The sequence below is a fragment of the Corythoichthys intestinalis genome, chromosome 8, assembly GCF_030265065.1.
Source record: "Corythoichthys intestinalis isolate RoL2023-P3 chromosome 8, ASM3026506v1, whole genome shotgun sequence".
NCBI classification, from domain to species: domain Eukaryota; kingdom Metazoa; phylum Chordata; class Actinopteri; order Syngnathiformes; family Syngnathidae; genus Corythoichthys; species Corythoichthys intestinalis.
In genome coordinates this window covers 25,096,708-25,110,075 of record NC_080402.1, presented here as the reverse complement: position 1 = coordinate 25,110,075, position 13,368 = coordinate 25,096,708, and the positions used below count along the sequence as shown (strand labels likewise).

The 13,368-nt window shown below is 39.1% G+C and overlaps 1 protein-coding gene across 1 annotated transcript in view; it reads right to left on the bottom strand.

Moving 5' to 3' along the window:
* Positions 1-13,368, bottom strand: part of pax5 (paired box 5) — a 111,575-nt gene that overhangs the window by 35,995 nt on the left and 62,212 nt on the right. Inside the window, exon 7 of the mRNA XM_057844259.1 lies at positions 10,798-10,930. Within this exon, the coding sequence (XP_057700242.1) occupies positions 10,798-10,930 (133 nt within the window). The remainder of the gene's footprint in view (positions 1-10,797; positions 10,931-13,368) is intronic.

The following is a 13,368-nucleotide window of genomic DNA, read 5'->3' as shown; positions in this document are numbered from 1 at the left end:
ACAATAGACAATGAATAGGTTGCTGCTAAACTCTTCACACTCGGCTGCCGCTAGTTTGAAACGGCCTTGAATAAACAACCTCATTTGCAAGCCGTGGCGGCTTTTATTTTGGTGTGGAGGTGCGCCACAATCTCATCAGGGGAAACCCTGATGAAATTTAGCACGCCTTATTTGCTATTTTTGGGTCTTTGAAAATGGCTGCGACAAAACGCAACTTCAAAAAGGCCATTTCTCATTACAAATAACCAAAAAAAGCAAGAAATATCCCTGACCAAAAAATTGCACTTTGTTCGAGAGTAAAAATCAGCAAAGATTTTTTTTTTTTTCCCTTCCCAGCAGAAAAAATGCAGGTCTGAAGGGGTTAATATGTGTCTGACTGGATCGATTTGGAATACTTCATATTTGAATTTAAACTGCTTGCTCTGATTGGCTGTTGGCGAGTGTGTGTGTTGGTAGGCGAGTGTTTATATTCAGGACTCGCATGGCTGTTCGAGTGAGTCTATCGCCGGTAATGGCGGTGAATGAGTTAATTTACAGACTCACTTCATCCTTCCCGTGAATATGACCAAATCTGTCAGTAGCTGGATAGGATTCATAAATACTATGGACTACATGACAGTGTGTCGGCCTGAATCATTTCTCTATGTTTGTACGATGTATCCGGGTCTGTGTGAATATGGAGTATGTCTGTGCGTAGAGAAAGCCCTCCATTCATCTTCATCATCATCATACACACATATACACATGCATCACCAGTCTCCTGCACACACATTTATCATCATCATAAACAGCTCACATGCTAACACCATCAATCCCGTTCACTTCGCCTCCACTTAACCACAACTAACTGGGAAGATGAGGATGACGAAGAAGAAGACAGGAAGAAAGAAGGAACGAGGAAAACAGTAGTTTTGGGGGACTGTTGTTGTAACTGATAACCAAATGTGAATAGTATTGCATTATGTACTGTGTTGTTCTTTATTGCTACTATTGAAGTGTGTAGTGATCAGAAATAGATGGACCAAAGTTACAATAGGTGCTTTAACTAAGTAAAATAAAGAAATACTTTTTCACAAAATGCTACATATTGCTATAATAATGTCTTTTTTTTTTTTTTTTTTTTTTTTAAATAAAAGGGGTGTTTGAAATCGACTGAAACGCAAAATATCAATCAACATTAACTTTTAAATATGTAAAAAAGTCTTCATTGAAATGTCAAACGTTTTAGCAACAAAATTGTCAAAAGCATAAAATTGCTTAGTGTACAAAATATCTAATTAAATTGATTTGAAGGGATCCACTGATAGAAAGGCTTGTAGTTTTTCAAAGATAAATGTTATTATGAGTTCAAATAATTTGATATTGAAACCCCTCTTGATGTTTTTGTTTTTATACAGCTTGTAAAATTAGTCTAACTAGTAGGTCGCCATTGTTATAGACTTCACAGGGCGGTGACATCACATGGTTACGCTGCTGGGCTTCCAGAGTATGACTCTAGCGACATAAACGTCATCTTTTCAACCCTTTCAGTTTGAACCCGAGAGGAACATTAAGGAGCATGACAGCACTGCCGATATTTCACAAAACGAGCAGCCCAAGGCAAAATGAACAGGAAAGACAGGATGAGACGACGAGAGTAGGAAAAAAACCCAGCGTTCTGCCAAAATGTGCTACACTGGCGAAACGTCCTACAAGAGGCAGATTTCACACCCAAAGTACCACCGTGCGCTTCCAGCTTGTTTTGTTTCGATGCATACAGACTGAACATACTAAAAATGCCTTAAGAAAATACTTAAACATGGTAATATCAAGTAGGGTTGGTTTAAATATGACGTCGCAGGGCGGTGACGTCGCTGCGTTAGGCTGCTGGGCTTCCAGCATATGACTCTAGCGACATAAACATGTCATCTGAACCCGAGAGGAAAATTAATGAGCATTACAGCACTGTCGATATTTCACAAAATGAGCAACAAAGCAAAATGAACAGGGAATACGGGATGAGACGAGACAAGAGTAGGACAAACCTGTGTTCTGCCAAAATGTGCTACACCGGCGAAACGTCCTCCAAGAGGCGAATTTGACCCCCAAAGTACAACCGTGCGCCTTCAGCTTGTTTAGATTAATACAGACTGAACATACTAAAAATGCCTAAAGTAAATACTTAAACATGGAAATATCAAGAAGGGGTGGTTTAAATATGCTATGTGACTAATGTGGTCAACAGATCAACAATCTGCTTTAAAGCTACCACAAGAAAACACAATGCTTAAAAGTATGAGAGGGGAAACGTATGCAAAAATTATTTTGAGGCAATGAAAAGATAATAAAAGACTCAATAAAAACAAATAGTAAGTACTCGCTGCTTTTAACCGATGTGCGCATGTGTTGGACGTCTCGTTTCATAAATTTTCTTTATTAATCACAAAATGTGGGCATATTGTGGAGCTGGCTGTCCATGCCGATGTATGATTAAGTGCTGATCCCAAATCAGGATAGTTGAATCTAAGCAGCATTGTAGTTTCACATTAAATTGTCCCAGTCATTTCAGAACGATCTGAACAAAACAGAATAATGAGTCTGAGGTTTAACTTTGAATTTGAAGTAAGAAGTAATAGAAGAAATTCAATGTGGACATTTATGTTCACATGCTTCTTTCCATCAGAATGGTTTATTCTATCATTGCCTTGAATATCAAAATAGTTCTCTTCTGTATCTGAACCAAGGTAAGGTTTTACTGATTTCCTCTACTCCAGTCTCCTCTGTCCCTCTTTGCCTCATCGCTGCTGTCTCAGTGTAGTAAAGTTTTTCTCAGTGTTTGACGCGACAGCGAGGCATTAGCGCAGGCGGGCTGCTCATCCGCTCAGGGTCAGTGCACAGGGCAAGAGGAGGGGGGAAGAAGGGGGGAGTTTGAAACGGAGCAGAGATGGACTCTCTACAGCCCAACTTAAAGGGGGCAGACAGGGCCAGATCCTCGGAGGTGTGTTTGTGTATGTGCGCGTATGTGCCAGCGCTGCTTGATATATCTGTTGTCCACTGCTTTGGAGTAGAGGTCAGCACAACGTGAACATCTCTCCTCTGAGCTCATTCAATGTACTCCTTAACACATGCTCACACTAAAGGGACAAAAGGACTGAGACGCACATTTCGAACTGACAAATTCTTGCACATTTATGGAAACAGTTTGGAAAATGCCTTTTCTCCCTAGTGCACAAAGCAGATGTCGGTCGTACAGTGATCCCTCGTTTTTCGCGGTTATTAGGTACAAGAACCCACTGCGATAAGTTGAAAAACCGCTAAGTAGCTCGCCTTCAACCATTGACGGGATGTTGTGATATTTGGATCGGATCGTACGCCGATATGGGCAAAAAAATGCGTATCGGTATCGGATCGGCCGACACGGAAAAATTCCGATCCAGACTTCCGATCCAGTTTTTTTGAAAGTCCGGTCCGAGTTTTCCAGTGCACAGACTTACATAATCCATTCCAGTTTTTGCTTAGGTTTCCCTAAAACCGGTCCGCATTTTACGCACACCTTCAACACACTACATTACCGTCTCCCAATTGACTGAGAGACTATCGGTAAAAATGTCAGCTGTGTGGGATTATTTCACTTTAAAGGACGACAAAGACGAAGAGGCAGAGTGCAACATATTCCACAATAAAGTCAAGCATGGTGGTTAAGCTGTAAGAAGTGTCAATACAACCAAACTAATCAAGCATTTAGCGGAAATACCACCACAAACAATACAAGGAGTATGAGGAGTATATGAGGAGTATAAGGAGAAAACCGAAGACAGAAAGAAAGGTCATACGCAACGAACACTGGCAGAAACTTTTGCTATGCGTGACAAACTGGCTCTTGACAGTCCCAAAGCCCAGGGAAGAGTCATTGCCGAAGGAATCATTCTGGATGACGAGCCATTATCTCTCGTGAGTAAAGTGGGATTTAGACGCATCGGGCAGACTTTTTTCAAAAAATATATATTCATATATTTATACTAAAACGATGTATGTATGTATGTATGTACTTTTCCAGCGTTATTTCACTGTGTAAATGCATTTGTAATGATAAAAATATGTAGAGTATTTCAACACTGAGAAAACTTGCGTTTTTTTTCTGCCAACTCGAGGAGATTAAAATAAATGTCAAATCCACTATCCACCTGTTAGAACACACATGCAAATATAAAATATATAAATGTTTATTGAATATCCATCTTACAGTCTTGTTTAACTGGGAGAAGTTGTTATCTTTATGCATATCTGAACTGGCGTCACCAAACGTGATCACACAAAACGTAACCACGTATCGCTCCTGAGTACTCACAAATAAAGCATAAAATTTTGTTTTTTTCGGGCTCGTGCCTACAAATAAAACATAATTTTTTTTTTTTTTTTCCGGGCTGGGCAAGCAAATCAAAGGGAGTGTGTAATAGTTAATAGTTTGAGGTTGTTTGTGTGTTTTGCTTTTTTAAGACAGTTTACAACATTATTAGCATGTTTTACTGTCTGAATATGTCATTTCTGTTTGTTATTTATAATGTTTTGTGTTTATCATATAATAAACAGGTCAGTTTCTTGTTACCAACCATTATGTGTTATTCCAACTAACCTAATTCAGCTGGCAAGTTGTTATCAAGACTACTAAAACCCTTTTCAACATGAGTCTGACAACTAAGTAAGGAGGCTAAATAATTTAAAACTTTAATACATGCTCAGAGAGGCCGGTATCGGTATCGGCCAGTATCGCTATCAGATCAGAAGTGCAAAACAATATCGGTATCGGATCGGAAGTGCAAAAACCTGGATCGGGACATCCCTAATGTCGACTAGTCGGGACGGCTCTATTTTAAAAAGGTGTGGGTCCTGAACAAATCATTCAGCCCTCCTTTGTGATGAACTAGAACTGAGTGAAAGGCAAACCCTCACTGAGGTGATGTTATCCTTGCAAACAATTTCTTCTTGCAGTCTTGATGACATCTCATCTGAGAAAATGTGACTGTATTGTACTTTTGTTTCCTCATATACGTTTCCACCAACGTGCCAAGAGCCAAACCAAACCCACATGTGTGTCACACAGATGTGAGAAGATATCAATAAAACCCAAAAGAAAATTAGCCATGGAGAGTAGCAACACTTCTCGGCATCTCACCCCCCAGAGGGGGCTCTATTCTGAGGGATAAGACATCCAGTGAATGTAATGCATAATATTCTGAACATGTGTGTGTGAATATGAATGTGTGCATGCATAAGCAGAAATGGAAATTTCCTTCTAACGCTGTCTCTGCTCCGGCAGGTAATATTCCTCTGTGGTTTCGGACGGCCAAAAAGCGCCAATTCCCATATATCTCAAATTCCCAGCCCTATGATTCCCCTCATTACCAATGGGAGCACTGAAGCCTTGTCCGAGTTCTCCCTGGTCTACTCTTAATTAACAACTGCCTCTCCCCGTGTCCCTAAATGCAGACAAGCCTTTACACGGCTTCTCTATCCGTCCATCTTTCTTGCCATCCTTTCCTTCAGGCGCGTCCCTCTGGAGATCGACAGCACTGAGCTCTTTATAGACATTAAAAGACTTTCAAAGTGCAGAGCCCACGGCACAGCTCAAGTAGACTTTATAAGGATTACAGTATTTGGCATATGAATGACTTTATTTCTTCATCTAATACGTGGATTAAACACGCGCACACGGGGTTTAAACATCATTGAAAAACATTGCGAGTAACGTTTTTTACGCATATATACAGATTTGATCGTGTTTGCGCAACTAAATTGTCCTCCTGTCACACTAACACGATGAACACACACACATAGTAAATAGTGCATATGGAAGTGGACTATCTCTTAAATGGATTAGCGAGACAGAGGCTGTACATTAAAGTCAAGTCAGTGCCACATTTATATTACATCAGTTGTATTACCTCCCCAACAGCAACAATATGCATGGTCCCATGCTTACGAGAAGCCAATGAATAATTCCATGCAAAAGTTTAGACCCGCATGTATCCAATTTTGTGCCTGCAACATCACATTCATGCAAATTTCTTGGTAATGGTTCACAGGAAGATGCTGGATTATTGTAAGGTTTCATGGGAATATTTGATGGCTCAATATGAAAATGGTGTACGCCGCCACGCAGGGGTCCCCAAACATACATACAAAATGATGAACACAACAGATAAGCAGTGAACATTATTTCAACATGAATCAGAAAATCCAAATGAGGCTGCTTGTTACAGTAGTTTATCCTGGCAATTGGCAACAATTTTAGGTCCCGAGCCTAAAATTTGAAAATATTAGTTGTAAGATATGTTTGATTGTATGACCATTATACTCTGATGAAGAATACAATTTTAGCCCATAATTATGTGCTTATATTTTTACTACCGGCAATTGCTCACATTCTGCTGATAAATAGATACACACACATATGTTGATTCATCACACAACGTCTCAGTACTTTTCCACCAAACCACAATACTTTGAGTGCAAATGTGTGTTCAAAACAAAGATATCTTGGCCGCTCAAGAGTGTGACTGTTAATTCAATCAAGAGTGTGACTGTTCAATCAATGACTAGAATACTGCCACGTTGGACAACAGTGTTGTAACTGTATTTCGCCCAGCAACAAGCCCTCAATAAAAGTTAGCAGCGCGGGAGAGCTCAGAGAGAGACTCTAATGAGACAGCATTGATCGCGGAACTCTGTCTCATGGCTCTCCCAACCTGCAGGTTGAAAAAGGTCAACTCTCTGACTCTGTCTCACCGTGCCCTGCCTTTTGTCAGCTTGCCTTGGGTAAATAACTAAGTTAAAGAACGAGTTTTATACCCAACACTAGTGTAGGTAAGTTCATCAAATGAAAGTGTAAAAATAAATAGTAGGTCTGTAACGGTACACTAAAATGTAATTTCTGTACGGTTCTGTTCCTTGAAATGCTTAATTTTCTGTTAAAAAAAAAAGGCAGAAAAAAATACTTTCGATGCTTTTATTTTTTTTTTTTTTTTAATGTAAATATAAGATTTGAGTAAATAAAGGCAACTCATTTGGGTGTTTGAGTTTTCAACAAACTAACAAAAAAACTATTATAGTGCAACAATGATAAAATCCTTTTAATAATTATTAGGTGTGTAATGGTACACAAAAATCTTGGCTCGGTACGTACCTCGGTTTTGAGGTCACGGTTCGGTTCATTTTCGGTACAGTAAGAAAATGCAAAATATAAATGTGCTAGTTGTTTATTACACATTTTTGTGCTTTCAACAATAGAAACATTAGCCTATACAAAGCTAGAATTCTGCTCAAAAAGTAGCGGGTATTTAAAGATAATCCAACAACAATTTGCCTTTCAGACCCCGCGTATTGGTCAGCTTTCTTTCTGAAAGAAAGAAGAAAAAAGAAGTCCTGTGCTCGAGAGAAAAGCAATCCCAATGACAAAGATTTTAACAGGTATTTTAAAAATGAAATGCCTCAATGAAACATTTTTTTTCATATGAACGGTTTTCAAAAGCTTTATTGGTGGATTTTCTCAAGTTAAAGCGCCACACAGAAATTAATTAATTTAATTGTGTAAGCAGGATGTGTGTATTATTATTATTATTTAGCTCATTTCGATTTATTTCATTTAAATGGGCATTTTTTTATTTTATTATGTGTTTATATTTTACAAATGTGATGTATTCATTTATATTGTATATTTTATGTTGTATAACTAGTTCCTATGTGAATATTAGTTTCTACTTGTTTTGTTGTGGTAGGAGGGTGTTGTATTGAACACGGGGCTGTGTTGGTTATTATTATAGCAGAGAAGACAACAGTAAATCAACAAAGACAAGTCAACTGTGCCCCGATCTACCACTCAAGAGATCTGATGGACTCAAAAAGTAGGTTACGATTGCACATTAGTTCGAAAATCAACCGGATCCACCGTATTTTTACACGAGTGACTTCCGGCCCGATCCTAGCTACTGGTAGTCGTACTGACGCAGGAGCCGCGTCTCGCGTCAAATAATAAACTCTGCCATTCTTTTCATGTGCGTCGCGTTGAGCCGCTTCTGGGACGCATCTAACACGTGGCTGCACTGCGACTGGTGTGCATTGGCTGATTGACTCTAACGCCCGCGTTTCACTGCGTTCTCGCGGCAGCCACGTTGTCGCGCCATTGACGTTTCTGGGTTATACTGTCCTACCGTGTTGGTCCTCATTATAGTACAGAAGACGGATTAAATATAATCTACACAAAGAAACTGTAACCCGATCGACTCACAGCCTGAAAAAGTAAGGGTTATATTAAGTCAGAAACTCGTTCGGTACGCGTCCGTTCAGAACCGAGCACCACGTACCGAAACGGTTCAATACTATTACATGTACCGTTACACCCTTAATAATTATAAATAAACACGAAAAAAAAAAAATTTTTGACTATTAGCAGTAACAGCCTGAACATGATGACAAGTGTAATTATTCAAGCCTAAAGGTTTTGGCTTTTGCATTGTCTGCAGAAAGTACAGATCTGGTTGTAGTGATAATATCAATATGATTTTCTTTTATGTAGAACAAAATTTATTGTTGGATGGTGCCGTTATACGTAGGTTAACATATTGTACGTTTCCTGCAGCATACACGATCTCGGAGAAGCAATGTCGACACATAACTTTTTATTTATCTATTTATTTATCTACATTTTTTTGTCCATTGGTAACTTTAATAGGGAAGCCAAAAAGTGTTCCCAAACGAGAGACCATAGTGAAGTAAGGGGAGCTAAGGCTTCTCGCTTGCATTTGTCATGATAGCTTTTGTCTTTTGCTAGCTACTCACACGCAGTCCTCTTGGTCAGTAGTAGTCAGTACACTTAACCCTTTAACACCGAAAGTGTCGACGGCGACAAAATTACGCATGTCATTTTTGAAGTCTTGTCATGCTAAAATTACGTCACGTGCCGCTGGTTGTTCTCATTTAAAAGAGTGGACGTTGAGGTCCACACCAGTTTCTACTTGAAGTCATTCGACCAAGTAAAACGGGAGATAGTCATTTGAGTTTTATAGTAGGGCTGTCAAAATTAACGCGTTAACGGGCGGTAATTAATTTTTTAAATTAATCACGTTAAAATATTTGACGCAATTAACGCACAAATGCCCCGCTCAAACAGATTAAAATGACAGCACAGTGAAATGTGTACTTGTTGTGTTTTTCGGAGTTTTGTCGCTGGCGCTTGGGTGCGACTGATTTTATAGGCTTCAGTAACCATGAGCATTGTGTAAGTAATTATTGACATCAACAATGGCGGGCTACTAGTTTATTTTTTGATGGAAAATTTTACAAATTTTATTAAAACGAAAACATGAAGAGGGGTTTTAATATAAAATTTCTATAACTTGTACTAACATTTATCTTTTAAGAACTACAAGTCTTTCTATCCATGGATCGCTTTAACACAATGTTAATAATGGTAATGCCATCTTGTTGATTTATTGTTATAATAAAGAAATACAGTACTTATGTATCATATGTTGAATGTATATATCCATCTTGTCTTATCTTTCCATTCCAACAATAATTTACAGAAAAATATGGCATATTTTATAGATGGTTTGAATTGCGATTAATTGTGATTAATTACGATTAATTAATTTTTAAGCTGTAATTAACTTGATTAAAAATTTTAATCGTTTGACACCCCTATTTTATAGTTGTATCGGACTCATAAATAAGCATTAAAATGCTGCATGGACCATGTGTTTATGTCCATATTTCCATCATTTTTTGTCCTTTTTCAAAACTGAAAGCACCATGAAAGACTAAATGTCCCAGGAGCCGTTGTGAGGTCAAGAAGGACGGACGTAATGTGAACATTTTTAATAAATTGCCGAGCGAGGCGCCACCTAAGGAGAGGGAGGCGAGGTAGCGAGCAACGGCCGGTCGGATTGAGCGAGAGACTTTGGAAACGTGCAGAATGGATCGAAAACTAAATTTAGTGCAAGCTAATACATTCTTTAATCAACCTGAGGAAGAGGATGGACCAGTTTTGTCGTTGTTTTCTTCGGATGAGTTGGCGAGTTGGGAAGAGTGACAGGCTGACAGCGCAAACGGCTGAAGAGTGAGCTGTATGAAGTAGCCCTTTGTCTTTTCTTTTCTTTTTCTTTTCAGTATTTTGCACTGTGGGTCTACTGTATATAACCTGTTTTGACCATAGTATGTGTAAAGGCCAAAAAGGCCTATGACCATACCTGCTGTTTGTGTTGAATTGTCAAATATAAAACTATTCTTATTTTTTTTCAGTTGAATGTTTATCCTAACAAGTAGAATACATTCTATCAAGCTTCAAAACGGTTCTTCGAGCATGTTTGGTTGTCAATGGGACATCAATATTACAAATTTTCACCCCCCAAAAAATTGGGATTTTTTTTTTTTTTTGTAATTTCGGGTCCAAAATGTTGATTATAATTAGTCAGTAACAACAGTTTGGACATGAAGGTTATGTTGTCCTAAAAAAAGGGACCCAACCAGGCCATTGTTTTTTTTTCTTTGAAATATAAAAGCAACATCAAAGGCATGCAAATTCGTACAAAATAGGCTCAGGTGTTAAGGGTTAAAGGCGTCAGTACGGAAACTCCCCCAGGGCTTCGGTTCCGCAAAGAGTGCTTAGATTGCAATAGTAATACATTTTTTGAACTGAAAAGGTACACAAGTAAACTGCACTGAATATGCAAAACTAAATGTTTCAATAGATCTACAGGATGTGAACTGTTACACCTCTAATATAAAGCCAATAGGAAATGTTCTGATATATATCTCCCTTACCTGGAACTAGTGAATAGGACTGTGGGCCGGCCACACTGGCTCCTAATTCTGCCCCGGTGCTGGGATTGGCCAGATTGTTCTTCATCTCGTCCAGTCCACTGGCTAGCGATGCCATCGAGGGGTAATCCGATGTCTGTGTGGAAAAAGGAAGTGGAGAAGACTGCTTGAAACATCATGACTATTGGCAAACCAGACATGTACAACTCTGCTTTCTTCTGGAAGACTCAGGTTTATATTGATCTGTTTACAAAGACAAGGATTTACTCTACAACGAAGTCTAACAGTTCATAACAGCAGGGTCGACTATCTCTTTTTCTTCATCTCTATTCCTTTCGCTCACATTTACACAAACTGTACAAAAGTACACACTTGCTACAGTTAACACAAAGCTTCTTCTCTCCTAAGGCAACACCGCTAAGAAATGTACCGTATTCTATTCATTCCTGGCACCTACAGTATCTCTACTTATCCAATGTTCCTACACACATGCATGCATACAGCACAGAAGGAAAAGCCAAAGAAGAGATTAGATGGTGGTGACATTTCAACTGTTTTCTTTGAAAGATTTTAAATCATTACGACTTGAGTCAAATCCTTACACTGAAATGACTGCAATGTGCTTTACATTGTACTTTTACCATTTACCATTTACAGTGGGGCAAATAAGTATTTAGTCAACCACTAATTGTGCAAGTTCTCCCACTGGAAAATATTAGAGAGGCCTGTAATTGTCAACATGGGTAAACCTCAACCATGAGAGACAGAATGTGGGAAAAAAACAGAAAATCACATTGTTTGATTTTTAAAGAATTTATTTGCAAATCATGGTGGAAAATAAGTATTTGGTCAATACCAAAAGTTCATCTCAATACTTTGTTGTGGACCCTTTGTTGGCAATAACGGAGACCAAATGTTTTCTGTAACTCTTCACAAGCTTTTCACACACTGTTGCTGGTATTTTTGGCCCATTCCTCCATGCAGATCTCCTCTAGAGCAGTGATGTTGTGGGGCTGTCGTTGGGCAACACGGACTTTCAATCCCCCCACAGATTTTCTATGGGGTTGAGATCTGGAGACTGGCTAGGCCACTCCAGGACCTTGAAATGCTTCTTACGAAGTTACTCCTTTGTTGCGCTGGCTGTGTATTTGGGATCATTGTCATGCTGAAAGACCCAGCCATGTCTCATCTTCATTGCCCTCGCTGATGGAAGGAGATTTTCACTCAAAATCTTTCGATACATGGCCCCACTCATTCTTTCCTTTCAACAGATCAGTCGCCCTGGTCCCTTTGCAGAAAAACAGCCCTAAAGCATGATGTTTCCACACCCATGCTTCACAGTGGGTATGGTGTTCTTAGGATGCAATTGAGTATTCTTTCTGCTCCAAACACGAGAACCTGGGTTTCTACCAAAAAGTTCTATTTTGGTTTCATCTGACCATAACACATTCTCCCAGTCCTCTTCTGGATCATCCAAATGCTCTCTAGCGAACTGCAGATCGGCCTGGACGTGTACTGGCTTCAGCAGGGGGACACGTCTGGCAGTGAAGGATTTGAGTCCCTGGCAGCGCATTGTGTTACTGATAGTAACATTTGTTACTGTGGTTTCAGCTCTCTGTAGGTCATTCACTAGGTCCCCCCGTGTGGTTCTGTGATTTTTGCTCACCGTTCTTGTTATCATTTTGACGCCACGGGGTGAGATCTTGCATGGAGCCCCAGATCGAGAGAGATTATCAGTGGTCTTGTATGTCTTCCATTTTCTAATAATTGCTCCCACAGTTGATTTCTTTACACCAAGCGAAGAGTGAAGAGTTACAGAAAACGTTTGGCCTCCGTTATTGCCAACAAAGGGTATATAACAAAGTATTGAGATGAACTTTAAGTATTGACCAAATACTTATTTTCCACCATGATTTGCAAATAAATTCTTTAAAAATCAAACAATGTGATTTTCTGGGTTTGTTTTTTCCACATTCTCTCATTGGTGAGGTTTACCCATGTTGACAATTACAGACCTCTCTAATAAATAGGAAAACTTGCACCATTGGTGGTTGACTAAATACTTATTTGCCCCACTGTAATTGTGTTTGCAAATTCGTTTTGACTAAAGCTACACTCACCTGCTTCATGAAAAGTACACAAAAGGTTAACGTTGAAGACATTTTTACAAGTCTTTTGTCATGAAATGGGAATCGATCTTGACCTCTAGATCATTTAGGTTTACGTACACACTGTAAACCAATCGATAGTCGTAATCAACTGTTTATTAAGTCACAGCTGCCACTGACAGCTCACTCCCCAACCTGCCAAAATACAGACACGCAGATGGACCACAGTCGTGTTGCCCTTAAATTGACCTGTGTTTGACCCTACAGAAACAATTCATTCACATCTACTGATAATAGGCATGGACAAAGATGTCAGTGTCGTCAGTGATAAATAGGAAGAAAGAAAACTAGGCCATAGATGTACAGTACAGATGACAAATTTTTGCATGTTTCTAACCACAATATGACAAGTCGATGAATCAAGTGTTGTCAGTCTGAAATAAAATATTTTTTCCTAATGTTAGTG